The 13,087-nt window shown below is 38.3% G+C and overlaps 1 protein-coding gene across 1 annotated transcript in view; it reads right to left on the minus strand.

Moving 5' to 3' along the window:
* SSU72 (SSU72 RNA polymerase II CTD phosphatase homolog (S. cerevisiae)) overlaps window positions 1-11,554 on the minus strand; it is a gene marked incomplete at its 5' end in the record, with an annotated part of 19,278 nt that extends 7,724 nt beyond the window's left edge. Inside the window, one exon of the mRNA XM_010186457.1 lies at window positions 11,411-11,554. Coding sequence (XP_010184759.1) covers window positions 11,411-11,554 — 144 coding nt within the window. The remainder of the gene's footprint in view (window positions 1-11,410) is intronic.
* Between the last annotated feature and the right edge of the window lie 1,533 nt (window positions 11,555-13,087).

Genomic DNA, 13,087 nt, shown 5'->3' on the forward strand with positions numbered 1-13,087 from the left:
ATTAACTTCATTGGGAATAAATCTAGTTAATGGTGAGGGGTTTTTGTCCAGTAACTAGGATGACAGGGCCTCCACCTGTAACTGTAAAATTCTGACTGAGGAATTCAGGAAAATGGGATGCACTAAAATCAGAGTTGGACATCTCCAGATGAGTTCTATTTCCCACTAAATTACTGTTTTGCAGAGCTCAGCATCCAACTGGAATCAGGACACTGTTAATTCAGCAGGGAGATTTCAACAGTAGCTCAACCTCAGGGCTTGATATTCAGGAATGGCCAGACAGCAACGACCATCACCTTAGGCCATCTAAGCTGTGTGTTTATAAAGGAATGTGTACTTCAGAACTTGTAAAACATCACCTGGATACCAAGCACCAAGTAGGAAATGCAAGCCAGAAAACTAAATTTCATGCCTACCTCTTCATATTAACATTATGCTCAAGCATATGATGCTGTCATTTTAAGACAGAGGCTTCTTTGTTTTAATTTCTTACCATGATGCTGACAGGGTTGCATTTTTAGTGGTGGCAATCCTTGCACCTTGACAATTTACATTCAGAAGCATTTTTCATACCTCAAGAAGAAATTTAGATGAATTCAACAATGCAGGTTTAGAAGGCTGTATGTAAACATCAATGTCTAAGGTCATCAAGGTAGAAAAAGTCTTCCTTGACTGTCAATGAAAAAGAATCTGACGTATTTGTAGCCTGGCTCCTCTGTTTTAGTTCTTCCACCCTCCATGAAAAAAAAAACCTCACCAACCAAACATCATCTGATATATCCCTTTCTCTCCTCTTGGCATAAGGGCATCCAAACAAGTCCTGTCAAGATGACTAGTCTGCAGATTACTAAATTAAGATATGTATCACCTTATACAATTTGGATACCAATATACTGATATTTTTAAGTTAAAATCCTGTATGATAAAAGAAAAATGATCTCTTACTGATCAAAGTATTCAGTAAGTTTCATTTTAACTCCCAGGTGAAACTGAAAATTAAACCCCGGTGACTGGAGCTGAAAGTTTTGGGGTATAGAAATTAATTACATAGTCATCTAAAATATACTAGAGACCAATTTATTAAACATTTGCTTTTTAGGAAAAAAAAAATAAATCTCTAAAGTAATGGCTGGCACCCAAGCTTCTACATCTTCAAATAAATTTGACGTGCTGATTATTCATTGTAGTGCAGCTGTCATCATACTCAAACACTGCAATTCTTCGGGAAAAACCAGCAGCAGAGCAGAATACTTCTCACACTTGTATGAATGGCATTTGCAGGTCTCTTCTCCATAGAATCTTAATTTATTAGTGTCTGTATTATAAACAAAAGACATGTTGTGTTAAACCCTCCTGGGCAAAATGCCTAGGAACTAAACATTTCCTTGAAGGAAGTGTGCATGTGGGAGTGATATTGCCCAACCTTCTTCCACCTTCAAAATCACTTCCTTTTACAGGGAATAAAAAGACTAAAAATGGGCACCGACACCATGAATTCTACTTTCCAAGCAACTGTGATTACGACTGCAGGACCTGCCCACGTTCCACATCCAGAGCACAAATTGCCTTTCATTCGGAATTGAAATTGCGTGGCTTTAGTACAAACCAGAGTTTGATCACAAGTCTTTCGTGGCACTGTGTAACTTATAGTCTTAACGCTGAGAATATGACATCCCAAAATATCACAAAAATACTAATTTGGGTTAAATAACACTTCTGATAAAATTTGTGCCTACATTAACGACTTGCAAAGAATTGAAGCGTCACTTGTTTTTCATTGCTAAGGACAACTACATGGCATTTCTAAGCTACAAGCTGCACAGATAAAAATCCAACTGAGCACGCTTGTAGCAGCTGGTCCAAATATAACAACATGCTAGCACGCTCATTTCCTCAAGTTTGGTTGAGCCCTAAAGCCAAGGGCTACATACCCACACGTCACTGAAAGAAGAGAAAATCTTAGAGCTAGTGCCAGCCAGTGACTTGTCTGTGCTGAACAGCTGAAACTCTATTTGAGAATGAAACTGGACAGATACAAGCTGCCAAAGGGGAAAAGAAAGGGAGCAATGGCAAAGCCCACTGCCAAAAAGCTGGAGAAGGGATATCACGGACATACTGAAGGGACTACCAGAAAGACAAGGAGACCAGAGACAGAACACAAGATGACCTCGGAGGTGTGGCACGTCTGACTCTGCCATCAAACAGCTGACTATGCACTTCATCCAAGTGTGTACTTCAAAAGGAGTTTGACTTTGATTGCTGGATTCTACAATGTCTTGGTCACTTGGCAAAACAGCTCAAACTACTGCTAAGTCCCGTACATGACATGGATGTTTAACAAAGGAACACAGAAATCATTATCAGGATGAGTAGGCAATCAAAAGGGAATCATAAGAGGGTTTGAAAGTATCACACATTACTTTTGGATGCTTATCTCAGGTTTAGAAACAAGTGCCACATTTCAGAAGATGAGCAGCAAATGTCATAGGATTAGGCAGGGAGGGGAAGTACTTTGAGGCAGCTGTGAGGAGAGAGGTCTGTGAGAAAAATATTTGTAATTGCAATTAATGCCTCACAGAAACACAGCCTGCAACAGCTATTTTCAAATTGGTTTCTGTCATTGTCATTGCTTTGTGCTGTAGAACTCAAAGGTAGCTTTACTAGATAGTTATAGCTGGATAGGGTAACTTCGATAAAGCAAAGCATAAGTACTACAAAACTTTAATCAATTAAGCTGTTTCACTTAATGCACTTGGGAAACCTGAGAACACATTCATAACGACAGCAGGACCACTTCTAAACAGCAGCATGTAGAGCAAGAAACATGCTGGATGAGGTCTGCAGCAAACATTCCTTAGTGCAACGCTACATGCAGAATACTGAAGAGCAGAGGGTGTGCTTAGCCCAGTCTGGTGAACAATTTTGCAAAGCTTGCATACACACAACTTGCGTGCCTTGGGTAAATGCATCTCACAATAAGCCCTGCTCGCACTGGTCCTTCGTATGTCTCTGTTCTTGCATTAAATTCTAAAGATCCCAAATATTGCCAATTCAGTCACAAAGCTAGGGTGCCTTCTCCCTCTCATCTCCACCCCAACTTACTATCTTCTGAAAATATAGTACCTTAATCACTTTGGGTTTTTTCTGAAATTACGTCTATGCTATGCCAATTAGAGGTATATATTGGCAAGACAGTCTGAATTTCTTTCACATATCCTGAAAATAAGAGACTTCAGTAATACTGCTCCCAATTTTAACACTACTTTCACTACCTTGTATCAAATCAGTCAAAAATAAGTATACCATAAAGCAGCAGCATCACATTTGGGAAAGGTAACAACTCAGCATCTAAATGCATGTTTCTATTTATATTAGATTCCCTCTTTTGTTGGCTCTCAGAAGTTTATTGTTAATTTTTTTTTGAAAGAGCTCTCGTATATTAATTTCTCAGGGCTGATGGAGCTCTGTCTGGGATACGAAGCCCTTCAGACACTTCTTGCATGTACACTAGCAGCATACATGAACGAGATCATCCACAAGAATTCCACGTCACAAGCTATTCTCTGTACTGTGGGATTTTATAAATACAGCTGTGTCAGCCAACTTGTTTCCACTGAGATGAAAAGTGAGACACTGACACACACTCCTCCTGCCATTCCCATGCTAGACTTCTAATCTGCACTGCTAAATACTTCTTTGTATGCTGGTCCGTTGCTGAAATCTTGCTATATTTACTCTGATTGAATAAATCTGGCACTAGGATCCCCAAGTGCCAGAATAATTATATTTAAAATATACAGAAGGATATATGCTGTCCTTCACAAAACAGTGATCCAAATAACTGTCAATGGTTGAAGCACACGCCTGCACACACTCCTGTGTACCCTAAGAGCACAAGGAATATGACCAGTAGAAAATGATAACAATGGCTATGTTACTCAGGTTTTTCTTACCTTCCATATTTTTCTTCCTTCTATCAAGATGTGGGTTATCGATCACATTTCCAAATACATCCAAAGTTTCCAAACAATCTTTCACTTCTATCCATTAGAAGTTTTCAAAATGCTCCTCTGTAAGTAGCTGAAAAATGTCTTATGCCAAGCTATGTGGACATGTGGCAAGATACACAGAAGTGAGTTTTCAAAATGCTCCACGGAAGCAGGTGACACATAAGCCATCTCCAGTGTAGATAATCAGAAAAATTTGGCACAGTTCACTCAATTTCTACAATTTGTACCTTTGGCACTATTGAGAAATTTTTAAGATCAGAGTCATTAAACAAAAATGGTAAAGCATTAAACTTTCACTTGCTCTCCCATACCCAAGTGTTAAAGGGTTTGTGTTACATGAACGTAACTTGATCACTCTAGAGTCAGAAGAATCAAAATTAATTGCTAAAATTATGAAGATTTATTTTTTCCCTGTAAATTAAATAAAAATTCACTCTTCATAGTGGTATGTTTCAAAACTATTTTCTATAACTAAAGCTGTTGGTTTTGCTGCAAGTTTCTAGATGCTTTAGGAAAGGCAGAAGCTATGATTTCACAAGATTCAATGAGACAGAGCTGCTTAACTTAAGAGTTTTAGTAAGAAGCAATCCTGGTAGCAAGAGAATGCTAACTTTGCTTAGATGGAAATAAATGGGATTTATACCATTTTAAAAGGTAGCAGACATGACACTAATACTCCATAGACAAAGTTTAAGCAGAAAACCCTGCAAGATAAAATGCTCCAGTGAAAAAAATCTGTATCTTTAGTTACAAATATAAGAGAAAAGAAGGGGAAACGTGTATTTGCAAACTTTGTGTGGAAATATGCCTTCAGTCCATCTGTTAAATGTTTTCACTATCTTCTGCATATCCAAGAAAAATGGCATAAACATCCCAGAAGTCAGGCAGAGATTTTACTGCCTTGCAACTAATGCTAGCTGAAGAAATTAGAGTCACTGCCCTGAAGACAGAAATAGTTTTGAAATCAGTGTAAGGAAAAAAAAAATGTATAAGCATCGCTTATGTTGGCACAGAAGTAGTTTTGTGTTAATCTGGGGTAACCTCTTCAAGGCAAGAAACAGAAGTCCACTGTCACTTCTCTCCCCTCGTTCAATCTGGGATGAAATTGCAAACAAGGACCAAACATAGCTATGCTCATTTTTATGCTGCAGACTGCTTTTAGGTTTTATCTACCACAGGACTGAGTGAGATTCAAACCAATGCCCAAGAGTGGAAGCAGCAAAAATTTTTACTTGCCGTGGTATAAAGTCCCTTACAATGATAGTCTGTAAACAAAGAAAGCCCATGCCAAGACCTTAGATAAGCAAAGAACAAACATTACAAATGTCTTGCTGCATTTACTGCTAACACTACTTCAGAAAGCTTCCTGTGTTGTATCAAAAGCAACAGAGCCAATGCATTGTGATCTGCTTATGCAGCAAAACACACTTAAGCAATGTGAATTGCACATGGTGCACTCAAGAGGCCAGCAGACAACGGACATATTTTGGCTAGACATTCAAGTAGCCTTATTTTTAACATCAATCCGAATATGTGGTCTCGGATTCAAGTGTCACCTTTACTTTCAAGAATGCCCTTTTAAAGGCACAGATTCAAACGTATGTGCTCATTAAAAGAGTTCAAACATTATGACTGAAACACAGCCAACAAAATTGCTCAAACACTAAATGGATTTTGCAGTAGTTGTCAGCCTCAGATAGGATCCTTCAGTCAGAATTATTTAGAGGACCTGTTCAGGACTCACCTTGGTTAAGGAAATAACCTTTCAAAGGCTACCTAGAAGACAGGCAGGGTGGCAGTGGATGTTTTACATGCTGAAAAACATTTGATATTAAACTGGAGTCTGTAGCTTCTACCATGTCTCACAAGTTCAAATGCAGAGGAAATAATATTAAAATATGTATTTATATGCTTTATGTATTTTAATTTAAAGTATATCCTTTTTAATGTGAACGAAACCAAGATTAATGGCAGTCTGATCATTAGCCAAACTAAGTACTGAAAACTGCTGCCTTGGAAAGGCCTGAGATTTTGTGAAGTGTTTTGGTCTTAGGATCCTTCATGGAGAAAAAGGGCCTGGAATTCAGCTTATGGCTGGAAGTGTATAGATTCACAGAAATGTGCCTCTTTGTGTTTAAACTGGATTTGAACAATCTTCTGCTTTCCATCCTCATCCCTTCCCTCAATTTCTAGGAGTATTAAAGTAGAAAGCAGTAAGTATTCAAACTAGAAAGTCATGTTAAGAAAGAAAATGACACTTGTGCTGCACTGCATTCAAAAGAAGTTTTGCCACTGGCATCAGCAGGTCACGATTTTAAACTATTTTTAGCTTTTGGAAGGTCAGGTTTCAAAAAAATGAAAAAAAAACCCACAAACAACATAAAAACAAACCCTAAATGCACCTAAAATAAAGCATTCTAAAGTGGTTTACAGAGATATAGAAACTATCCCACTGATTACTGGAGTGACAGCTCAGAACAGAAGCTGACAACTGTTTAATCGGTTCAAAATCCATGAAGAAAACCAAATGAAAACATAAGATAAATACATGCACAAAGAGCTTACCTGAAGTAGAATTTAATTAAGTTACTCCTCAAGATTGAGCCATATGGCTCCAATAAGCAGGGTGCAGATGCAGACCTCGCTAGTCCTCCTGTGCACCCATGCACTGGTCACTTTCCCCATTAAGCAACTCAAGGTTGCTCCGTACAGCCTCCATTAAAGTGGTTCAACATAAACACTCAGTTCATTGATCTAGACATGTCAGGAATTACTACATAAGTATTATGGATCCTAGAGCTTTGATAGACGTGACAGAAGTTTCTGCAACAAAAAATGGTACTCGAAACTGGGCAAGTGGTTTAGAGCAAGATATTCCCATCACTGCCAACTTACCAGGCTAAGAAAATAGAATGAAGTCACTATTTATTAACTGGCTTTTCCACATCAGCGTTCTCAAACATTAAAAGGATATATTTGAGCAAACTGATCAGTTCAAGAGCAAGAATTCTCAAGAACCTGACTATATGAATGCAGAAATTCCAAACAACTAAGACCACACCTGTAACAAACAGACACTACTCTCCTCAGAATATACGCTACCCCTAACTGGTAAGAGGTGATAGATGTAATCCTGGACTAGCTACACACTTGAAGAATTTTAGTTTATTAGGAGGTCTGTTATGACAATTCCTTTTCAGCTTTACTCTCTAGTTTAAAAACATTAACAGAGAATGTGTTCCTCTTGACCTGTAAGAGTCTGACCTTGGTCCAACAAACAATTCTGTTTCTTGCCATAAGAACCCAGCAACACACACACTAGAAGGAACACGCAGTAGCCACCAATTCTGTGGCTGATGCCAAGTAACTTTCTAGTACAGTTGAGACACACTGCACAAGAAATTGATTTCTTTGTTCCAGTATCAGTGTTAAGTGAGAGAGCAGGAAACATTCTGGAAGAGATGTCCATTAATACTCAAATTGTACTGTCCCAGGAAGCTCAGTTTGACTCCAAGACAGGAAATGCAGGTTTTTCTGCAAGGAAAGGCTAACTACAGTGATGTCTGACTAAGACTTCACTATTAAAGGATCCTCCTCCATCATAGAATAGAATCATGGTTTGGGTTGGAAGGAACCTTAAAGATCATCTAGTCCAACCCCCATCATCACTCTACAAAGACAGAAAAATTATGTCTCAATATAGCCTTACTATACTCTGGATGCCCCCTTTTTCTCAGTCATCATCCCCTGTCCCCCCCATTTTTATATCACCATGTAACTATGGAGCTAAAACTGGAATCCTATCTACAGTTACTGAGCAGGTAAAATTAAAAGAGGAGGTAAAAGAAGCAGGAAACCAAGCAGTAGGCCAAGCTTGTGGAGTACAGGTAGGTTGCCTAGAAATCCTAGTAAAAAAAACCTACCTATGGAAACCATTAGGTATCTTCCATCTGAAGGTCACAGATTCATCAGTGGTGAGAAAGAGAAAGAAGCAATCAATCATGGAGTTAGTTAATATTGATAAAGAACCCAGGAGCTACTGATGCAGAACTTTGGTCAGACTTTCACGTGAACAGGTCCTATCCCTGGGCACAAAAGCAACTGCTGCTGCAGATTTAAACTGGCATTTAGACATCCTTGACTGTTTTTGCGTTCATGTGAAGGCAAGGCTCACCAGTTTTTTCTCTATTTTTGTTTCATCTTTGAAGTCACCATCATGTAATTAGAACCAAGTCCTTAAACCCTTTCATACAAAAATAATAGGTAAGTAATCACACTGGTCTATATTTGAGAGGTCTGGTTATACAAGCAACTACAGCTAGGTAGTGCATCTATACTACGCACCCATAGCCTCACAGAGGTACTGTAGACATTAGTCATGACTCCTACAGGTTAGTAGTAGCACCTCCTTGAATTAATAGAGTAGTATTTTAAAAAGCAACCAAAAGCCATATTCAGAACAGTCTTAAATGGATTTGTTGCAGCTCTCTAGCAGAACTCGGGGAATTTTAATGCAATGGTGGATGTGGATACTTATTTTAACTACAAGGTTTAACTATCACATCTTAAAACACTTTGAAGTACTTCCATTTTAGATATACTGTAACCACCTACTCAACTGAATTTGTATGCCTGACTCCATTAATCTCTTATTCCTGTGCTTCTGAAATTCAACATATGCCTTCAAGCTATGTGAGCTCGTGCTCTGTGTTTCACTAATTAGCCGCAATGAAGGTGCTTTTAGTCTCTGCAGTGGGTTTTTGATAGTTCTCCCTCATTTCCACAAGTGAGTAACAGAGTTTCAATGGGTCTTTTCACTCCAACACATTTTCAACCTTGCTCCAACTGATGTCCAATACTGCAGAAGCTCATTTCTGTTTTGAGACTACTGCCTTTTGAAACAGGGGTCATTTATTTGGCTGGGCAAAAGAGAACATTTTAAGTCCCTTACAGCCACAATTTCATCAAGTGCCTAGTGTCCATAATGTTTTGGATCCCTATTGGCAAACAGAACTGGAGGAAGGACATCACTCCTAAGTGAGGCAGTACTGAACGCAGAGCACTCAAACTTCATGTGTCCCATCACTGGGGTACGGGAAAAAGCAGACAGTTGTCACCAAGATACACTACTTCAAACCACATGGAAAGGCTACAGATGACAGTCATCTCTGCTTACCTGATGAAGGCAAGGCTGGGGAACAGAAAAAGCAGCTACATCATATGAAGAACCACACCCCCTTTTGTTTTCCCATGACAATCACACTCAAATCCCATCAAAAGAGCAGGCCCTCCCATCCGTCAGCAGGTAACCTTTGCATGCCCATCACCTCTATGAAATAACACTCACCCAAAAAACCCACGAGCTCACATGACTCTGGTTCACTAAAGAAACTACTCTAGAATTTTGACAAGAGTAGGTCTGGGGTTTAGTTACTGCAAAATCTCTACCCCTCGAAACCCATTTCTGGAAACGGAGCTGCTTTCTGTACTGACAGTCTTCACTTTGAAAACCTCAACTTATACTTTATATCTGAGAATAAAATATGCAAAGATGTAGAGACAATTGTTCTTGCCCTATTTACTTTGCAATGGCTTCTCCAGCATGAAACAGAACTGAAATGGTAACTCCAAATTATGCTAAATGGGGTAACTAGGTTGGCTTTCTGTTGGTTTCATCTTAAAGCACTGCCATATTCAGTACAGCAGCAATGAAGAATACAACAAGGAAATCATAAGTCATTAGCCCTTGCTAAAATTATTTCTTGATTCAAGTAATTTTGTTTCAAAGCAATTCTTTTTTAATCAAGAAACGGCATGCCCTGTTAAAGATGGCGTTGCAAGATTTTCCTTTTCTCTACAAGCAGAGAGATAATAAAAAAACCGAACCCCAGCACATCACATGGGTGATTTATTAAGACTATATGCTACATTTTGATTTTTTTTTTTCTGGGGGGGAGGGAAGGGTTCTTTATATAGGTTTTAGGAAACCAGTACCCCTGCAAGGGATACTATTTGTGTGGAACACCATGCAGAAAGGTATTCCAGTATTTAATCAGTTCTCACTGTGCTGTACAGCTTTAATCAAACAGCCCAGTTCTTCTTAACCAAAGCCTTTCAATGCCCAATGCAAAAGAAGCTGCCACTCTTGGGGTCTCAGGAAGCTCAAATGTACTACTTCTGGTCAGCAAATACAACAGAATTTGCTGAGTAGTAGTAAGCCATAGTGTAATCTGTGCTACCAAACAACTGTAGAGCTATCTTCCAAAAAGTTACTGAGTTTACTCACTCCTTGGGTAACAGCTCAAACTGGTTTCTACCATGTTCTAAGTTTTCTAGTCTCTGACAATCTGTTTAGTCTCATTCTATTTTTTTTTTTTGAAAAAGATGCAAGAAAACTGGGCTGGTTGAGTACAACTAAGACATTTTAACCATGCTAACATTCCTATTGGATCTTCAGATGGCCATCCCCAAGATTTCAGGAAAAAAACCTTGTACCACTAGAAAGTGCAAAGACTGCTCTATTAAATTATGAAGATTTAACTCTGGCACTTTTCACTCCAAAGGGTCCTCTATCTTTTCAGCAGAAATTCAGCATATGCCGAATCCTTTATTTAGGGTAGTGTTCTCTTTCATATTTAACATTAAAAAAATTCAGATCCCTTGTGAGTAAAGATTATCTAGAATCAGTGCCCCAGTTTTGTAGGTTTGTGGGTTTTCTTAAAAACAAATGAAAAATCAACTTTAAATATAGATGTTCTAAAATCATGCAGTTTGTTGTTAGTCATTGTTTTAAGTAGTGTGCATAGTCTTGATCATCTCTGTTCTCCAGGATTAATTCTGTTACAGGGCTCTCCTATGTCCAATCTTTAACATACTACAAGTTTGTTGGTTTTTTTTCCAGTGGACAGATGAAACCATGTATCAAGAAATTCTGAGAAGAGTGAGCTCTTTAATGAAAGGTATCCTCTCTCCCAGAGAAAGTATACTGTAAACCTTACCTGTCAGTTTGTCTGAGCTAAATACAACATTAATGTTGAGGTGGTTGCTCTTCACACATCCATTATCAGGACAGTCTTTGCACTGAGAAAATACAATCCACAGTGCAGTGGAGGCAATGGATAACCTGTGATAGCATTAATGTGCTTTCATTCAAGAGATAAACATGTTAACACACTAGCAAAGAATATTTTGAATGAGTGCATTGTAACTCAATAGCAATTTACAATGAGGCATTGGAGGCCCATTGTAAAAAAAAAAAAATTCAACCTATAAACTGAAAACATTTTAAGTTTGCCAGTCAAGCAACTATATAGTCCTAATGAATAATGCCAAATAATGAATTACACCTTTCAAGGATGAACCATATAGGATTTTTTAAAAAGGCCATGCCACAGGGATACAGTTCTTTGTCTTTCCTAAGCAGATCATTGTACATCTGATCATATGTTGTTTTGAAATCATAAACATTTGGCTTGTCCGGTGCTGGTCCTGGCAGTTTCACATGAGTCCCTGTTCCAAAGGATCGGACACTGAATCCTCGTTTGCTGAAAGACAGAAAGGAAGGGAGAGAGAAAAGGCAATTAGATTGGATGGTCTTTAAACACCGAAGTGCTGAAGAACACATACTGAATTTTAAAAACAACTCTTTGCAATCAGCCAGATCACCACCAAAGAGTTGGGCAACTCTTAGCGAATAAAATTGCCAAGCGTACCCAATGCGCTTATTTCCTCACAGTTGCAATCAAAACACACATCATTTCTAAAGGAGAGTCTATTATATTTTATACGAAATTCTCTTAGAATTATGGTATATATAATTTTGGATGTTTCTTTTGTGCTTTCAGGCACCTTGCACTTGCAACAAGCATGCACTCTGTATTCACTCTTGGACAATACAACACAGGCAGAGATGGTTTTGTCTTGATATAAGTAAGTAAGTAACAATACCAATTGAACAATACTTGTGTATTCTGCTAAAGCTGCTGGGCTAACTACATTATTCTCCTCACTATGTTGCCAAAACTACCTCTAGTGTAATTAGTGTAGTACAAACATTTGTGTGCCTAGTACTTTTCTCAAGTGGACTGAAAAACATACTGTGTAATTACTTTACAGAAGTGGGGCAGATATTCTGCTGGCTGGTACCTCTTGGGTAAGCCAGGGATAGCTTCATTCCATTCTTATGAACAACTACTTGTTTAATCATTATAATTAAAAAAAAAAAGGCAGGAATCTGCTTGTCTTTAGAGTTAATGCCAAAATGCTCTGATTAACCTAGATACACCTACTTCAACTTCAGCAAATCCTTCAGTAATATTAAGAAACTTTAAAATACATTTGTTGAATAACACGACCAAAGAGAGATTGTTTTCTGGTAGCCTAATGGATAAAGCTACATGGTAAAATACTGTCGCTATTGTCCAGAATGCTGAAACATTTGGCTTTGTAATGACAATCTAAGAGGTTGAGACCACAGCTTAATATTTTAATTTTTTTTTAAGGACTCACACTTTTAGCTTCAATGATTTATCAGAGACTGAATAGATGGAACAATGTTAAAACAGAAATAAAAAATAAGCTAACAACTCAATATGTCACACCGAGCTCCCTCCCTGCCTCTCAGAAATTAAAAAAATACATATACGTGTAAAAATTGTAGTGCCTTTTTCTGAGAAAAGCGAACAGGAAACTAAGAACCAATGCAAGAGTCACACCTTGACTCCCTGGTCTCCATATATAAGACAGCAAGAAAATTCAGTAGAAGACACCAATTTAAGTTGCATGCTTGCCTTCAAATGGTGTCTTTGGCGTGATCCAAAAATGTTTTACGTGGAGACTGACAGTGATCAAGCCTTGCCCCAAGCTCAAGCACTGCTATGCAAGTATCAGTAGTGTTATTTCATTTCATTTGTCCCACTGGAACACAGCCTCTCTTTTTTTTTCTGTGCTTCACTACACTTTTTCTTACAGCAACTACCTATAGGTTCCTATTTCTGTAAACAGACAGGATGCATGATGATTTTTCTCTTCTTTCTGCAAGACTGACTGAAAATGGATACAAGGGGAAAAAAAAGTGC

The sequence above is a fragment of the Mesitornis unicolor genome, unplaced genomic scaffold (genome assembly GCF_000695765.1).
Source record: "Mesitornis unicolor isolate BGI_N332 unplaced genomic scaffold, ASM69576v1 scaffold22006, whole genome shotgun sequence".
NCBI lineage: Eukaryota > Metazoa > Chordata > Aves > Mesitornithiformes > Mesitornithidae > Mesitornis > Mesitornis unicolor.